Below are 17,518 nucleotides of genomic sequence, written 5' to 3'. Positions count from 1 at the left end.
TTTCAGCATGCCGCCCATCTCCTGCCTGAATGATACAGTAGTTAAATAGCTTGTAAAAATGTGCAAGAGGCAAAGATTTGCCCTGGGTCAGCATGGAGGCTTAATCTAACCAGCTTTGGAATAGAGAAGCAGTGACTGAGGGAACTATGAGAAAGTCGAACACAGAATTCACAGAGATTGTGGAAAGGTTACTAGAGTGGTCTAGAGAGTGAAATTTACAGTCTAAAAAACTTAGCTAAATTTATGAGGAAAGAGAAGCTTTCTCTTCTCAGAATATCACAATCTCAGTCATGAGGCAAGAAGGGGGAACACGGCCTCCATGAGAGAAGAAGCAGTCTTGCCTTGCTTCTCTCATCCTTCTACTACTTACAGACCTTGCCTCTTCATAACATGTCCCTAAAACAACATGACAATTAATTCTGATTTATCAGGGGCTGAAAAAAAATTCCCATTTTCAATCAACATAAATAAGGGTTATAGGATAATACCTACAGATTTTTTTAAACTCCACATCCACACCAGTATTCACCTTTCTAAATACAAAGAGAACTAGAAAAACATAATAGTATAAAACACCATGTTCATAATTTATAATAATATAAAACATCATATTCATTTTTGCACTATTTTGGATAATATTTTTTTGTGACAAACAGTGATTTAATGATCATGAAATGTTGAGTCATGTAAGTAGGACATAGGAAACAGGTTAAAGAGGTTTCCCACTGGCCAAAACTGGGGTAATTTGACATCAAAATAAATGATAGTAATAGATTGTAATCCACTGAATAAAATAAGAATTCACAAGTATATAGTGATATAAATGAATGGAGAGAAGAAAAATTTCTTACAGTGGATTGTTAGCTAACAAATATAATAGAACTAATGAAGTTAGAGAATCACCATTTGGCTATCATAATGACAATTGATTTGTGTAAGAATAATCGATGAATACTAAGCTCATGGGTGAGTTTGATGAGGAATAGGAAATTTACATTATCTCAAAGTATCTCATCTGTATTAATTTAAAATTTGAAAAAAGGAAGAAAGTTTACAGTAGAGAAACCTAGCAAATGCTACCTTCAAAGATAACATCATCAATTATGGAAGCAATTATACTGAAAAAGACACATCACTATTTGGTATCCAGCCAAGATTGAACCTAACCTTAAGAAAAATCAAATTGAGAACATTCTATAAAGCAACTAGACTGAAATCTTCAAAAATGTTAATGTCATGAAAAATAAAGAAAGCCTATGAAACGGCATGAGGTTGAAGAGCTATGAAAACTAAACACAATGTGTGATTCTGGGTTGAATACAGGACAGGGAAAATAATAGTGATTGTGGATATTATTGGAAAAGCTGATCAAATTTGAATATAGAATGTCGATTAATTATTAGCATTCTAAAAGTGTTATTTTTTCTAACTTTGTTAAGTCTAGTGTGGCTATTTTTATAACTATAGGTAACGTCCTTGTTCTTGGAAAATACACACTAAAGTATTTAAGGGTGAATGGGATAATATCTTCAACTCATTCTCAAATGGGTAAGAAAATGAATTACATGTATAAATATGTGTATGTAACTATAGATGTATAGGTAGATATAAATATAAACATGTGCGTGTCTTCGGGGAAGGAAGGATGTTTTGTTGCTTCTGTACTGCTGAAGTGTGAAGTGTGTATGTATAATGTATTCACTCTGTCACCTGTTTTGGGTGTCTTAGCTATAATTTATTATTTCTACCCTCATGATTAGACATGCTGTCTCTAATTATTTCAAAGTATACTCTATTTTAACGATTATTTTTGTTTTCTGGAAGTCATCTTCCTAAAGAGTCATTTAAATGATTACACTCCTTGACTTTCATGATAATCCCTATATTGCTAAAAATAAGAGTATTTTTGGAGAGATCTGTAGTATAAGACCCCAGCATTTGAAGCTAGACAATTTAGATCTAAATTGGAGCCTTGTGATCTAAATTCTGGTGATTCTGTTCATATGGCTTATTGACAACCTGAGCTGGAGCACAGACACTGTGAGTGTAAACTAAAAACCCCAGAGTGCCACAGACTAGTACTCCCATGACAAGGTTTTCGTATGCCTACGGTTAACCCAAGAAATTAAGAATAATGTTATAAGTATTACTAAATCTGATCATATTCAATTTAAAGAATTTTATTGTAAATGTGTCTGTTAGATTATTTTTTTAAAAGACCAAATCATTATGTTAAAAGACTCTTTTAGAAATTGTGGTGAGAATAAAAGATAGTGAGTTATTTGTTTTAATATTTTATCTGGCTAAATTAAAAACTGGCAACCTTGTGTTGGTCTTTCCGCTTATATCTTATTGGTACATATAATCTAGAATCTAAGGAACCACCGGAATTGATGACTACTCGACCTCATAAGTTCGTATGTTTGTACGTGTGTACCAGAAAGTTCAGACATTAGAACAATATAAACTACATTAAAGAAAGAAAATACATTCTGTAATTGCGTATTCTATCACATGCACACAGAAATTTTATATAATTATGCAATAAAATTAATGTTTCTGAATCACTATGAATTCATTAAAATATTTTTAACAAAAAGATATTATTGTTATTCTATCAGGTGCAGCTGATAGTACATTTCTTCCTGGCACATGGGAATATTGTAGGAGGTTGTCAATACTGATTCAGTGTGGCAGCAAAGGCAGAAGAAGAAAATATTCCAGGCAACCAAGTATTCCTGGAGAAATTGCATCACCAAGAAATTCATAATATCTCAAGTGTCAACTCAGTGCTATGCAATTCCCTTATCATCCCCTCAAAATACTCATATTTATTTGCAGATAATAGGCTTTTACTCCACCAAGAACATTGTCATGAACTTCTTCAACTTCTTTCTTCTCTAAAATATCTGTGTTCTGTCTCTTTCCTTTCCTTCTGTTTCCTTCCTTTCCCAGTTTCTTTTTTCTTTTCTTCTGTTCTTTGCCCCTTTCTTTGCTTTCCTTCCTCTTCTCTCCCCCTACCATTCCTTTCTTTCCCTTTCTTCTTTGCCCATCCTCTTTCCCCTTTTTCATATCTTTCCAGAGATCATTTTACCCCATTCATTTCTACTTATTCTGATACCTTGTTATTTTATGAGTTATTCTACTCTCTTGTATCTATTCTCTGCCTCTTGATCGATCCTTTCTGTCTGGCTTTGCACTTTCAATTTTTTTTTTAATCTTGGAAAATAACTGCTCAGCTCTGACGCATTTTTATTCACTGTCCCTTTATCTCATTCTCTTAAAGAGTTACCTTCTAAAATCAAGATTCTATACTCACCACCTTCACTCTTGGTTAGAATTAAATGAAATATAGGTCCTAGTGATATTTATGAGAAAACTTGGCTATGAATAATCTTATTGACATAGTACTTTGAGTTTTCAAAATTCTATGATGGCTATTTTTCTTCTCAATACCATTAGGAGGAAAGGACTGGGAAATATAAGAGGTGGATATAAAAATAAAGAACATTACCTATGTGGAGCAAAGCTGTACATAACTCTGTTCCTGGTTATCATAAATTACATCTCTTCTGTTTAATGTTTACTTAGAAGGGCAAGATGTTCATAGAGCTATTCAATTGTTAACTGCAGCACTTTTTGTTTGTTTGTTTTCTAGGAATGTAACCTTTATTTATGAGGGGTATGGAGACCAGATATTTCTTAATATTAACTTATAGGAAATCATAAATGTAAATTCTTCATGAAAAATATATCGTTATAGGAAATTCAATTTGTCTACTAAACTATTAATGAATTCACTGCCCTGTGTTAAATTTGCCACAATATATGTATATTTTGTTAGAAAGCATTAAGATACATGATTTCTTTTTCTTTTTCAAACTGTAGGAAATAAATTCTTAAGAGGGTTAAGTGAGTTAATATAAGTAAAGCTTTCAAATCAACGGTTCCAAGCATCTAGTAATTATTATGTAAGTGCTTGCCCTGATAATAATGACCAAAGACACATATGGGAGTGAGGAACAGAATGACATGTTCAGAACCTTCACAAGAGTTCAATACTGTTAAAGTGAAAAGTGAGCATTGACAGTGATTGAGTGACAAGCAGGAGCCAGATAATGAAGGTCCCTAAACGTCTGTTGGGACTTTGGCTTTATGGTGATGAAGAATCATTAAGACATTTGTAAAAGAACTGAAGGTAGAGTGAAGGCACTAGGGAGAGCAGATTTTGACTTTTAGGAAAAAGAAGCAGCAAGTATAATATAGAAAGCTACTAGGATAAACAAGCAAGCAATTATGAAACATATGTCTTGACCACCTTCTTCATCTCTTTCTACCCAGAGAAACCAAACCCATCTTTCAGGATTCAGTGACAGCTTCCTTGTTTCTTATTATTGGAAGAGAACTTTCTCTCCTATGAACATCTATGGGATTTTGATGTATATGTCCAAACCCAGACACTTTTGAGAGTTAAGGAGGAAACTTACTACTTATGCTAAAACAACAGGCATAAACGAGGACTCTTCTAGGCAAAACAGGATATAAGATTACCTCATAAAAGCCATTTGTATATCATTTAAACTGTCTGGATGTAGTGGTTGGAATATAGATTTTGTCTTCTCATTTCCTCCTCCACTTCTGCTACAAAGTCAGGCATACCAGTTAGTGTCAACAGGCAGAAACTATCCTTAAATACTTTGTAACCTTTATAGTGCTTTCCACACAGAAGGTCCTCAGTAGATATTTAGAAATGAGCAAATTAGTTAATTTTCAGTATTGCTTTAAATTGTTCCCTTAAAGTTATTTACTCCCTAAGATCTTTTCATATCTTTTCAGAGGGCTGTCTTTATATGTAAAATATATGAAGTAATAAAACATCATAAATGTTGCAAATGAAGTTTGGCCTTATTATGCTATAGTAGTATTGGATATATACATAAAAACATTTACATGAACATAAATTACATTCACAAGAGCATGAACTCTTCCTCTTTATTAGCTGTAAGAAATAAATACAGGTATAAGTGTAGGTATAGGTATAGATAGATGTATATATAAATATTTCCAAGGTATAAGAGTCCATACATTGATTTTTAACTCTTTAGAATGTAAGGGTTATATAATACTAACCTTGTTCTTTGCTATGGTGGAACTATTAAGCTTGCCATTTTAAATTTATTCCTCTAAAAGGAATTAGGGCTTCTGGACCTTGTTTTCTTTTCAACATCACTTGGCCTGATTCTTTTCTGCATTATTAATGTTCATCTTTCATCAAGGATGGTGAAAAAATGTCTTGTTCAGCAATATTTCTTGAAGTCATAGAAAACACATATTTCTAATGGCAAACAGATAGTACTTTTGAGCAACCTCAGTTGTAAGTGCAGCCATTTGACTTGTTTTAGGGAAAATGCCTTTGAGTTACACTGACTGAAAACATGAAATAAGTGCAACACTAGAGCAAAATATAGTAACTATGAGATTGTGAACGTATAAATATGTAAGGAAGTAAATAATAGGATTTATGGAGAATGGCTAGTACCTAGAAATGTTTCTTTCAGAGAAAAGGAGAATGAGGAAGAACTATATTCAAATAAGCAAAGATTGTCCTGTTTGTCATATGTTATGATTTACTAAAATAAAAGTCATTAGGCAGTTAATTGCATCAAATTTAGTATGAAACCAGCCAGGTATGTCTTAGGACTTTATGACATTCCAATTTCCCCATTCTGAAACCTAGCTATTTCCATGGCATTCTCCCTGGCCATGCTTTAAATGTTCAAATCAATCCAAGGATAACTTGAGTATAGAAAGCTCCAAGTCTCTGGCCCTATTATATAACCTCTCTTACCTTTCAACAATCTTCGAGCAATTAAAAAAAAAAAAAAACTCACCTAATTCTAAAAACTATCCATGGTAATAGCTGAAAATATAGTTCCAGGCCTCACCTCAACTTAAATCAGAAGACCCAGAAAGGTGCTTGAAAATGTCTGAGTTGCATTGAGTTAGAATGGGATAGGAGAAAGCTAAAAGGAGAATCTTATTATCACCAAATATGGGAAACTCTAGCTTAGTGGTGGGTGTCCTGGTAAGGTTCAAGGCTTTCATTGGAACTCATCGTTGGTTGATTATGTTACTATATTTATATTTACTACTTTTGTGATCTTATGATCTCTTATTGTTTTATATATTATCTATACTCTGAATAGTCCCAAACCTATATATTCTCTCCAAACTGTTCTGAATGTCATGCCTCAATATCTAACTGCCTCTTCAATATCTCCACTTAAATGTACAATGGATATTTTAAACTTAGGTCCTCGCCTGAACTTCTAGTTTTCCACTTAATCCTGGTATCTATGATCTTCTCCATCTCTATGGTCATATTTGCAGGCCAGCTATTATTACAGCATCCAAATTGTTCTCTGTGTCCATTATAATACCTGATGATGAAGCAAGTATGGTCAAAAAATAGTCTTAATATTTTAAAATTTTTACTAAAGCAGTAACTTTTAAAGGCTGGTCCCCAGACCAATAGTATCAGCATCACTTGAGAATGTGTTAGAAATTCATATTTTTTCCATGCCCCCACAGGTGGCAGCCCAGCAATCTGCGTTTTAGCAAAGGTTCCAGGTGATTCTGACGTATGGTAAAGTTTGAGAACTACTGCACTAAAGCATTTCTTATGCATGGGGCAACAATGTCCCCCAGTGGCTAAAAACACACACTATTTTCAATCTGCAGTTGTGAATCCTTGGATGTGGAGGGCCAACTTAAGTTATACTCAGATTTTTGACTGCGTGGGGGTAGGTGCCCCTAACTCCCGCGTTGTTCAAGGGTCAACTGTATACATGTACATAAACACACACACACATATACAATTTTATGTTATATTTAAAATAATTGCCAAAGACAATTTTCGCTATTTTTTAAGTGGGCTTGAAACTCAGTCCCAAAATTTACATTTCTATTGCTTCCTCTTATTTTAAATCTAACAGAATCCAAAACTGAGTGACAGTCCCATTGGATTGCCAGAAAGTTAATTCTCATTCAGTATTATAACAGCCTTCTCTCCCAAGACTCAACCAGAATCCAAGAGGCTTATACGGTGTTCAGAAAATGGAAACGTTTCCTTGACCCTCTAGTCTATCATAGCCTTTGATGGCATCTTTACTATCCAAACTAAAACGGATCCCAGAGGTTAGTATCCTAGATTCAACTCTGCTAGGTACACCGTGCAACCATTTATCTGAGGTTTCACCTTTCTGGCTGCACTGCCACAGATAAGGGGGTAGATCCCTAAAACTTACAGGACCCTATTGGTTTTTGTCCCTGTCTCCATTTCTGAAAAGTGCTCCCCGCTTTCTTGCCTCAGAGGTACTGCTCTGGTTCTTCCTTCCCACCAAGAAACTTGGACTTATTTCTTTAACAGACTTGTTATTTTGCAAAAGATCCAAAAGTCTTCTGAAGTTCTTTAAAATAAAATTTCCTTAGATAATGAAAATGTCCTCTATCTGTGCTAATACAGTAAGCAACAGCTACATGTGGCTACTGAGCATTTTAAATCTAGATAGTGCCACTGATGAATTTAATTTTTAATTTTAATTAATTGTAATATAAATATAAACAGCCTTATATGGCTAGTGGCTACCTTACTGAGCAGCCCAATTCTAAAGGCTTTTGCTTCTACCCTCCATAAAAATACTAATGGCCCAGCAATATACATGAATCAAGGAGAACAAAAAATAAGGAGAGCAATACAAAACAGCAGCTCAAAAGTTCTATGCTGATTCCTAGACATGGACTATAGGCTAGTGGTTACCAGAGGACTATAGACTAGTGGTTAGTAGTGGGGTGGGGGAGGAGGGAGGAGGTAGATGGGGTAAAGGGGATCAAATATAAGGTTTAGTGGAGGGCGAAGTGGGTAAAGGGGATCAAATATATGGTAGTTGAAGGAAACTGGACTTTGGGTGGTAAACACACAATAGAATATACAGGTGTCAAATGATAATGTACACCTGAAAATTATATAATTGTATTAACCAATGTTACCCCAATAAACTTAATGTAAAAAAAAAATTCTCTGCTGATGAGTATAGGGGTGTTCACTGGACCTTTCAACTTTTCTCAATGTTTGAAATTTTTACAAATAAAAATTGGGGGGAAAAACATATACTGCCCCAAATTAGAGCTCAGTTATAAATGGATTTATGAGTAGAGATCTCAAGGTGTAAGCTCCAGCTTTTCTAATTCCGCCATTTCAGACACATGGTATAGGGATGACGGGGAGGATCCAGTAAATGAGAAACCAGGAGTCGAATGTGAAGAGAGAAAATCTGGATACCTTGGGATGACCAAAAAAAAACAAAAAATTAAAAAAAAACTCCTCAACTGTCGGAGGGAAATATAAGCTCTGCCTCCAGGCATTACTCTGTATGGGAAAGGTTCTCTTCCTGAAGGCAATAAAGTGGGGTGCTTTCAGGGTGGAGGGAATGCCATGTGCATCAGTGTGAAGTGATTCTCTGATGAGCTTCTGACCTAATTTCTTTTTTAATGTGCATTTTATTTTATTTTATTATTAGTTTCAAGTACACAGTACATTGGTTAGATATTTATATAGTTTATGAAATGATCCCTCTGATTATTCTTCTTATAGAGAAATCACACCGGGGAATGAAAGCTATTTAGGGCAAGCATTTTTGAATGACAAGCTGGGGAAAGGCAATTCAGTGAAAAAGAGGGGTCGTACAGTGGCTACTAACCCACAGAAGTTGAAATGGATTCAGAGAAGGCAGAGACAAATGGAAAAGTTAGAGAAAGGAAGCTCAGTGAGAAAGCTTGTTACCCAAGGAACATCATCTAGAGGGTAGTATCCTGCATAACCTTAAGTCTACTGGACACGAAATCCCCGTTCTGTCCTTCATTTTTGCAAACTCAAAATTTACTATTGCCTCTAAGGAGTGCTGGTGACTTCTTAGCAACACTGCTATAAACAAAGTTATCAAGAATCAGACACCTAGAAAGCTAAGTACTAATTTTTCTCAACCTTAAGATAAAAATGAGAACAGAGCTCTGGTTATCTCACATTTAGAAATAATAAAGCGTTTAAGAAGATGTGCATTGTGAATTTATGTTGAGTAAGACTTTTCAGATGTGAACTTGCACCTAAGTGAGTAAAATCTAAAATGATGTACTGCCTGCCTTAAATTCACACCAAGGTGTGTGTGTGGGGGAGTGGGGGTGAGGAGTTAGAACAAGCATTATTTTTTGTTCTTTTTCTATCAACTAAAAAGATTATTTCAAGGAGTAGAAGGAAAGGCAAGCAGCATCTTATCAAGATATTCTGTATATCACAATTGTAAACATTTAATAATTCATTATTTTTATTTCAAAATACCAAACTCTTTTGAAATATATTTTTCTGTGTCTTCTTTCTCCTATTTGCATAGTTGAAATGTCAAGATACTGCCAAGAAAAACAAGGAAAAAATAACTCTTCTGGTTAAGTCTCTACCGTCGTATTCGAAGTAGAATCAATAGCACATCTAATAGTTCAGATGAGCAAGAAGTAAATTTCCTATTGTCAGAAGTTCTTAGCCATCAGATATCTGCTTGGGTATTTCTAAAGCAACATGACGTATCATACAGTGGTCTAAAACAAGTCAGTTGTAGAAAGTGAATGCAAGGATTCCCTGGATTTTAAATGGTGTCAAGTATAATCCCTGACTCTGGTGGAGACCACTGGATTCAGTCTCTTGCTTATTTGCACTTCCTAAAACAGCTATTAAGGCTGTCACTACTTGTAATTTATTCATTTCCTTTTGTAAATATCCATTCAATGTCTATTTACTTTTACCAGACTTTAAACTCTAGGAAGACAGGGACAAAAAATTTTTGTTTTTTGCCATAGGAACTCATTAAACATTTGGTGAATGAAGAAATAATTGAACAGTACATTGTTAGAATTTAGATCACTTTCTCGGCGTTCTTCATACTGCCATTTAGCAAAAGAAACATGAAAAGCAAGTGACTGACCATTATCTTCTCTCTACCATAAAATGAATAAAATTGTAGAATTTTAAAAGGATGAGTTATGACAGCCACCTTAATTTTTGCACCAGCAGACACCATGCTTGATACAAGGCTCAAAAGTATGTGTTATTTGGAAAAGACATGAACACTAGATAGCATATAGAAGGCTGAATGCTAATCTCAGAAAGATAAAATGGCTTGCCCCATAGTCATACAGCTCATTAGCTTAAGGAGCTTTCCTGTAACTGTACTATAAAGTTTTCCTGTAAATGTGCTATGAACTTTTACACAGTGCTTTTCAGTATTTGAAATACTTTCACATAATCTCGCTTAGTCCACACATTGACAAAGCAAATATTACAATACTATTTCCAATTACCCATTACAAATGTGTAAGTTAAAGCAGAGAAAAATTAACAACTTGCCCCAAATTGCAGTTATTAAAGAGCCTAAAATTTGGAAATTCTGACTTTAGTTAATCTCAATTTTTCCATGATATCCCCTCTGAGATTAAACTATGTGTTAGTTTTTTTTAAATACATCTTTACTCTCTGTATATCCTGTTTCAACTTTACAGGAAAATAACCTTAAAAAAAAAAAACACAAATGCTTCATCTTATCATTATTCATAACTGCTTTGAAGACTAAATTGGGAGTAGAAAATTGTGGAATCTTGGGTAGATTATTTCAAAACTTTGGGCTTCATTTTACTCCTTTGTAAAATAAAGAAGTTAGACAATAGTCTTCTTTACAGCCCCCAAATTAAATGATGACATATATTTATCGGTTTTATTTTTAATCTATGTACTTTGTCTTCACCAGAATCATATTTTTTTCTTTTAACTTCTCAAATATATGATGAAATAATATAGATACAAGTAGATCAGCATAAGAATTGAGGAGAAGAAAGCCAAACAAAGGCATAATTGAAGGGTCCCAACAGTCCTATAAGATTTACTAAATGTTTATGGGATCAATGCTATACACTGTGTTTGAAGTAGTTGGGAGTACAAATAATTATAGATTAATTCAGTGCTTACCATATGCCTAATAGTGCTGTGTCCATTAAATATTAACTCATTTAATCTGCTTTCTGAGGTATTAGTCTTACTTTACAGCTATAGCACAAAGAAGTTGAGTAATTTTTCCAAGTGAACAACTAGTGAATGGTGGTATTGGGATTTGATCACAGGTGTCCTATCTCTAGGAACTAAGCTGTTACCCACTACACTATCTCGTGTGGCTTTAAGGTGCTCACCATTTAATAAAAAAGATTAAGCAAGCAAACAAACAACAACAAATATACCATAACTATAATACAAAGAATTATATTGTTGAGTCTTACAGAGCACTATACGTTTAATGGAAACTTTTGCTTATAAAATGTCTCCTGTTGTCAGGAACTTTTCATATGTTGTTAGGTGTTTAGTTTTTTGTTTTTTGTTTTTTTTTTAGTAAATAAGGAAAATTGGCTCAGAAAATTATTCCTCCACGTCGCAAAAGTAAATAGCATAACAGGAGCTCCCCCTGAGGTGTGGGAGCTCATATTTTTGCCACTTCGCTCCCAGTGTGAATCTACCACTTTGAGAATGTCCTTTGACTGCTCAAAACATTCAAAATCTGATTAAGATAATTATGAATCATACCAACTAAAATAATTAACACTAGAATCAAAACTTGGAATCCATGTAAAAGATTCTACAAAAGTCACTTACACTTTAAATCTTAACTGCTATTTAAAAAATATCTTTAAGCATTAATAAGAAATCTCTTAGTCCATTATATTTCGATTTAATTCTCTAAACTGAAGAAATCTATGAGCAGCTGAGAGCTGCCAGATGGCTACAAACAGAAAAGTCTGCATAGAAATTAATTTTGTCAGTTTAAAATCAGCAGTATCAATTTTTAAAAACCTGAAAAAACTTGTTCCTCTATTAGGGTTGTAAAAACAAGAATTAATGTGCATTTTAACAACAAACGGGATTGCAGCGACGCCTGCAAAGACGATGAGCACAAGAAGCGCATCTCATTTTTAAGAACCTGTGATTTTCCTGCGCCACCTTGTGGCCATAAGGTAACTACTACAAGTGAAAGTTAAAGGTTTTTCCCTGTGCTGATCAGGCCTTCAAATCGCCGCATTGCGGGAATCTGCTTTAACTCAAAGGCGCGGAAAATGGTGTCTCTTTGTAACAGACGAGATGAGAAACTGATGTGCCAGTTTTCCTACTCCCTCCCTATTTCCTTTATTCCTTAACTCGGTTTTCCCAGGCCCGCCCACCGATGTCCTCCTAGGGCCGTTGTTTTGGCCTTCTTTGTCTTCCCCACCATCCGGTCGCGCCCCCTTCTCCACCCGCAGTCCTCCCTCCGCACCGCCCCCGCCTCCTCCCTGCAATCCCTGCAGCGAGGGCCCGCCCCCTCCTTCCAGCAGCCAATGGCGGCTCTCGGCCCCGCTTCGCCCCGCCTCCCCCGCTGGGTCCCGGAGCGCAAGCTGGTTTTGGGCCTCGGCGGAGGCCCTCTGACCCCTAACTCCTCTCGGAGCTGCAGCGGGTTCACGGCCTGGAGGCCCGCGGCTCAGCCTCTGCCGAGCCATGGACTCGCAGGGGCTGAAGGTGAGCGGGTGGAATCTGGACGTGGGTTGTTTTGGGGGTTGGCGGGGATTTGGGGGGCGTGGGGACAGCACGGGCCGACTGCGCGAGGGCGTTATTATCCCGCTGCTCTGTTCGCTGGGCACCCCAGCCTCGCAGGGCGGGCCCGTAGCCTACATCACCTGGTCAAGCTGCGTGGACACTGCCTGGAACCTTGAAGTCCGGGGCAGCCATTCCCTCGCGCTGCTTTCCGAATTGCCGTTAGTGTGCTTGTCCCACCCTAGTTGTGTTTATATTTACTTTTGTTTGCTGTTTGCTCGGAAAGCTTGGTCAGTATTTGACACCTACTGCACCTCACCGGTGCGATTTTTAGTAACTTAGAGCAGACTAGTGTCAGCTTCCCGGTTAGATAGTAAAAGAAGCACGGAAAGATTCAATGAAAACAAGACTTAGGCTTGAAAAGGGAAGGGTCTTTATTTTAGGGTGATGGCTTTCTCTATCACCGGCTTATCCATTCAGCAAATATTTAATGACAGCCCACTTAAGAAATGATCATCTTAAAGGCATGAGACTTGAAAATAAAAGTTTCTTTTTAGGATGGTGGTCCTCTCCTTTCATTTGTTCACTGATTCATTCATTCAGCGGGTACTGATGGAGGACTCACAGTGTGTACACTAGAAGCTGGAGATAGTGATGTTCGGAACAGAGCAGTCCCTGCCTTCACACATTTTACAGATCTAAGGCTGGAGAAAACCTTAATTAAATCAGTTCATAAATATTTATTGAATGTCTCTATGTGTCTGGCAGTGTTATAAGCTCTAAAGATAATAAGCCCTTCCATAATAAAATTCAGTAAAATTCTCCCAATTCATTTGATTAGGAGGAGTCAGATAGGTAAATACAATGTGTGCTGTATTAGATGATGATGAGCAAGTAGAGGAGTTTGGCAGTGATAGGGAGTAGCTTTTGATATTTTGCCTGAATTTTTACATTATCTTCCTGTGTTGCCTTCCCCCATCTTCTTAGAGTCTTATCACCTTAAATTTATGCTTTGTACTACCACCCAAATAAACTCCTTAATAAAAACACTTTCATGCTAAAAACTTATGTGGCTCCTTACCTCTTAGAGGATCAACTTAATATGAGACATTTCTTGATGTTACCATCCTCTCCAACTTCGTCATCCAATCATCCCTGTCTTACGGCTCTAGAATAGGGAATGGCAAACTTTCTCTGTAAAGCACCCGATAGTATATATTTTAGGCTTCATGGGCCATAGAGTATCTGTGACATCTAATCTATCATTGTAGCATGAAAGCAGCCATAGACAATACTTTTAAACAATGAGTATGACTTTGTTCCAATAAAACTTTATGAATGCTGAAATTTGAATTTCACATAATTTTCACATGCTATGAAATGCCCCCCCCCCTTTTTTTCTTTTTCTCAACCATTTGAAAGTACACGAACCATTCTTAAGTTGCTGGCCGTACAAAACAGACAAAGGTCAGATATGGCCAATAGGCCATAGTTTGCCAATCTCTGCTCTAAAATATGGAATGACTTTTACTCCCACTCCATGACGATGTTTTGTTGCTGATTTTTCTCTCTGTATTATTACAGTTCCTCTGCCTAGCTAACTCCTTTACCTTCCTCAAGAATCATGAATGGGGAAGGAGTATGTATGTGTGTGGAGGAAGAGTAGGAGTTTGCAAATCAAGAGTCAATTCTGAAGCCCTCCCGAAGAATCTTGCCCTTAATTTTACTTTCATCCTACCCACACCTGACCCTCATTCTCCTACATTCCCAAAGCACCTTGTAAGCTCTTTACTTGCGTTTACTATATTGTATTTCGGTTTCCTTAGATTCTAATCTCATTTGAAAAACTTAATCATTTCTGGGGCTAGAGCCACCATCTTGCTCATCTTCATATTCACAGTACCTAGCCCAGTGCCTGGAAGTCAGTATATGTTTATTGGACTGAACAACCTATCCTGAACCAAGGCAGTGGTAATAAGAGAGTAGGAAGCAGACTAGAGAAATGGAAGAACCTACTGACTGGTTAGATTTAGGATACTGGGCAAACGGGAAGGGAAGATTCCATAACTTAATGTCTGGCTTGGGTGGCAAGACAAATGGAAAAATGAATTTGGAGCTTAGATGAGAGGTCTTGGTTGGTCTCATGGTTTTTTATTTCATCAGCATGTGGGATAAAGAGGAACTTTTTTTTCCCTGAGAATAGGAGTTTTACAGTATGATATCTTAATTGATCGTTACAGTGACCTGTAAATGACTTAACAGCATTCTAGAAACGAGGAAACGGAAGTGCTGTAAGATGGACCAGAAATTTGAAAACAGAGCTTGTGACCTTTAAACCCATGTCTTTTTTATGATAACCTCGCCACTGCCTTTCAAGAGAGTTATAGATGCTTAGTGATACTAAATGCTGGACAGAAGTCTAATAAGATGCTATTAAAAGTGTGCTTAGTTGTGGCGAACTATGAAGTCATTGCAACTTTAGGAAGAGGGCACTGGAGCAAAACTGTACTTTACTGAGATATACCCTGGGATGCTGGGGATGGAGTACAGATCCAGTTGTCAAAAAGGCTTTCAAGAAACTTGGCTGAGAAAGGGACTAGAGAGCAGGAGTGAAAGTCACAGAGAACATTTGCTTAACAATTTAGAAGAAATGATTGAAATTATTAGAAAATATTGAACCATTTCAAGAATTTTGTGTTCATTGTGTTCTGCATTCCTTAGTATTGAGTGCTATGCTTTAACAATATTAAGGAACTTGGAAGAAAAAAAAACATCTCTAAGTTTTAGATTATTCAAGGTTTTAAATTAATACCTGCTTCTTAGATATTTCAGAACACCAGAATCTCTTTGTAACATTTAGTTCTTATTTCTTTTTAGACTTTGATTAATTACTATTGTCAAGAGAGGTATTTCCATCACGTGTTACTTGTTGCCAGTGAAGGAATTAAGAGGTACAGTAATGACCCAGTCTTCAGGTTTTATCATGCATATGGTACATTAATGGAAGGTATGTACTAATTTTTAAGCATACTCCATAAGTTTTAAATTCTTGTTTTGCAATAAGGATAATTTTCACATCATAATTTTGATTTTCAGGTAAAATTCAAGAAGCTCTACGAGAATTTGAAGCTATTAAAAATAAACAAGATATATCACTTTGTTCTCTAATTGCACTGATATATGCCCATAAAATGAGTCCTAATCCAGGTATAGTATTTAAGTACAATTCTTAGAACAACTTTTCCTACTCAATTTATTTTGATTTTTCTCAATTACCAGAGCGTTTAGTCTGATCATACTGTATTACATATTGTCTATAGATACTATTTATCTCTTATGTGTTTTATCTTTTAGACAAGATTATGAGTTCATCAAGCACAAAAAATATGTCTTATATCACTTTGATAGTCCTTATACCCTGTGGCAGAAGTTTCATTTGTTCATAGGAATTGTTTGAGTTAACATAAAAGTGAATGTATATTAGCAGTTGTTAAAAAAAAAAAAAAAAGAATAGCCAAAAACAGGTACATACATAAATTGCTCTACAGCAGCCAGCTTTATAACTTGTTATGTGCAAATATTTAGCTATATGCAATTTCTCTCTTCTACTATATCTTAAGCTTCTTGAAGACCTTTAAATCCCCCAAGAGGGCCAACTCTTAGAATATAGTCAATAAATTTTTATCCAATAGTAGTTTAAGAAATATGACTACATTATAGAAAGAACTTTATGCATAAACCAGCAGTTAAAATTGTGCAAACTGTCTTAATATATAGTATATCTTAGTGGCTGTGGCAGAAGAATATCAGAATTATAGGTGATAAAGAAAAAATAGCATTGTATTCTTCCATATAGATCTAGTAACAGCTAATAGAATTGTAAATATGGGTCTTGTTTCAAATAATTAGACAATAACCAAATGTCCTAGAATATTTTTTTTTAAATATTAGAAAATAACTTTTTCTTAAGCTAAGTATCACATACCTCCTTTGCCCCACATACAATTGTACAAATCAATAAAAAGTTATTTAAAACATTAATATGTCTAGCAAGTATAAACAAATCTAACAACGAGATGCTTACATTCTGCAATGGACTGTCAAATATTGTTAGAAAATATAAAAGAATTGTAAGAAGTTATTCATGACATCAAGTTTATGATCTAATTGAGAAAAGAAAATGTAAAAGCCACAAAGATTAAATTCTAATGTTACTATTAAATAAAATGATAAGAAATAAAAGAGTTCATAGTTAATTGAAAATGGTATGTGCAGTTGACCCTTGAACAACACTGGTTTGAACTGCACGAATCTACTTATACACAGATTTTTTTCAATAAATACATACAATACTATAAGTATATTTTTCTTGTGATTTTCTTAATAATATTTTCTCTTCTCAAGCTTACTTTGTTATAAGGATACAGTATATAATACACATAACATACAAAGTATGTGTTAATCAACTGTTTATCTTATCCAGAAGGCTTCCTGTCTACAGTTGCCTATTAGTAGCTAAGTTTTTGGAGAGTCAAAAGTTATATGCGGATTTTTGATTTCACAGGGTGGGATCGGCGTGCTATTTTAAGAGTCAACTATACTATTAACCATAATAGTAGCCTGGAAAGGCTTTGTGAAAGATAGCAACTTAATCTGGTCTTTGAAAGACAGGATTTCAGTGTAAAGTGCATTTGTCAGAGAGTAGAAATCCATGGGCAAATATGTGGGGTGGTTCAAGATTCGGCTCTTCTGTGGATTCCCTTTCTCTACTCCAGCAGGAGAATTTAGCTGGAATAGAGAATTTGCATAGGAGAGCTATAGTCAATAAGTCTTTAAAAAAAGAAATTAGCACAAAGTATTTTCTTC

General features: G+C 35.5%; 1 protein-coding gene across 3 annotated transcripts in view; it reads left to right on the top strand.

The window, feature by feature from the left end:
- The first annotated feature begins 12,499 nt into the window (after positions 1–12,499).
- The window catches only part of TTC21B (tetratricopeptide repeat domain 21B), a 65,722-nt gene continuing 60,703 nt past the window's right edge, over positions 12,500–17,518 (top strand). For 2 of the 3 annotated variants that reach the window (XM_025039452.1, XM_006921149.3), the window contains exons 1-3: positions 12,500–12,637; positions 15,530–15,659; positions 15,749–15,859. In XM_025039452.1, coding sequence (XP_024895220.1) covers positions 12,617–12,637; positions 15,530–15,659; positions 15,749–15,859 — 262 coding nt within the window. In that variant the 5' untranslated portion in view covers positions 12,500–12,616. The remainder of the gene's footprint in view (positions 12,638–15,529; positions 15,660–15,748; positions 15,860–17,518) is intronic. The other variant, XM_015596750.2, reaches the window with a different exon arrangement.

The sequence above is a fragment of the Pteropus alecto genome, unplaced genomic scaffold, assembly GCF_000325575.1.
Source record: "Pteropus alecto unplaced genomic scaffold, ASM32557v1 scaffold3, whole genome shotgun sequence".
Taxonomy (NCBI): domain Eukaryota; kingdom Metazoa; phylum Chordata; class Mammalia; order Chiroptera; family Pteropodidae; genus Pteropus; species Pteropus alecto.
The sequence above is the reverse complement of the archived record's forward strand: the minus strand, read 5'-3'. Positions and strand labels throughout refer to the sequence as shown.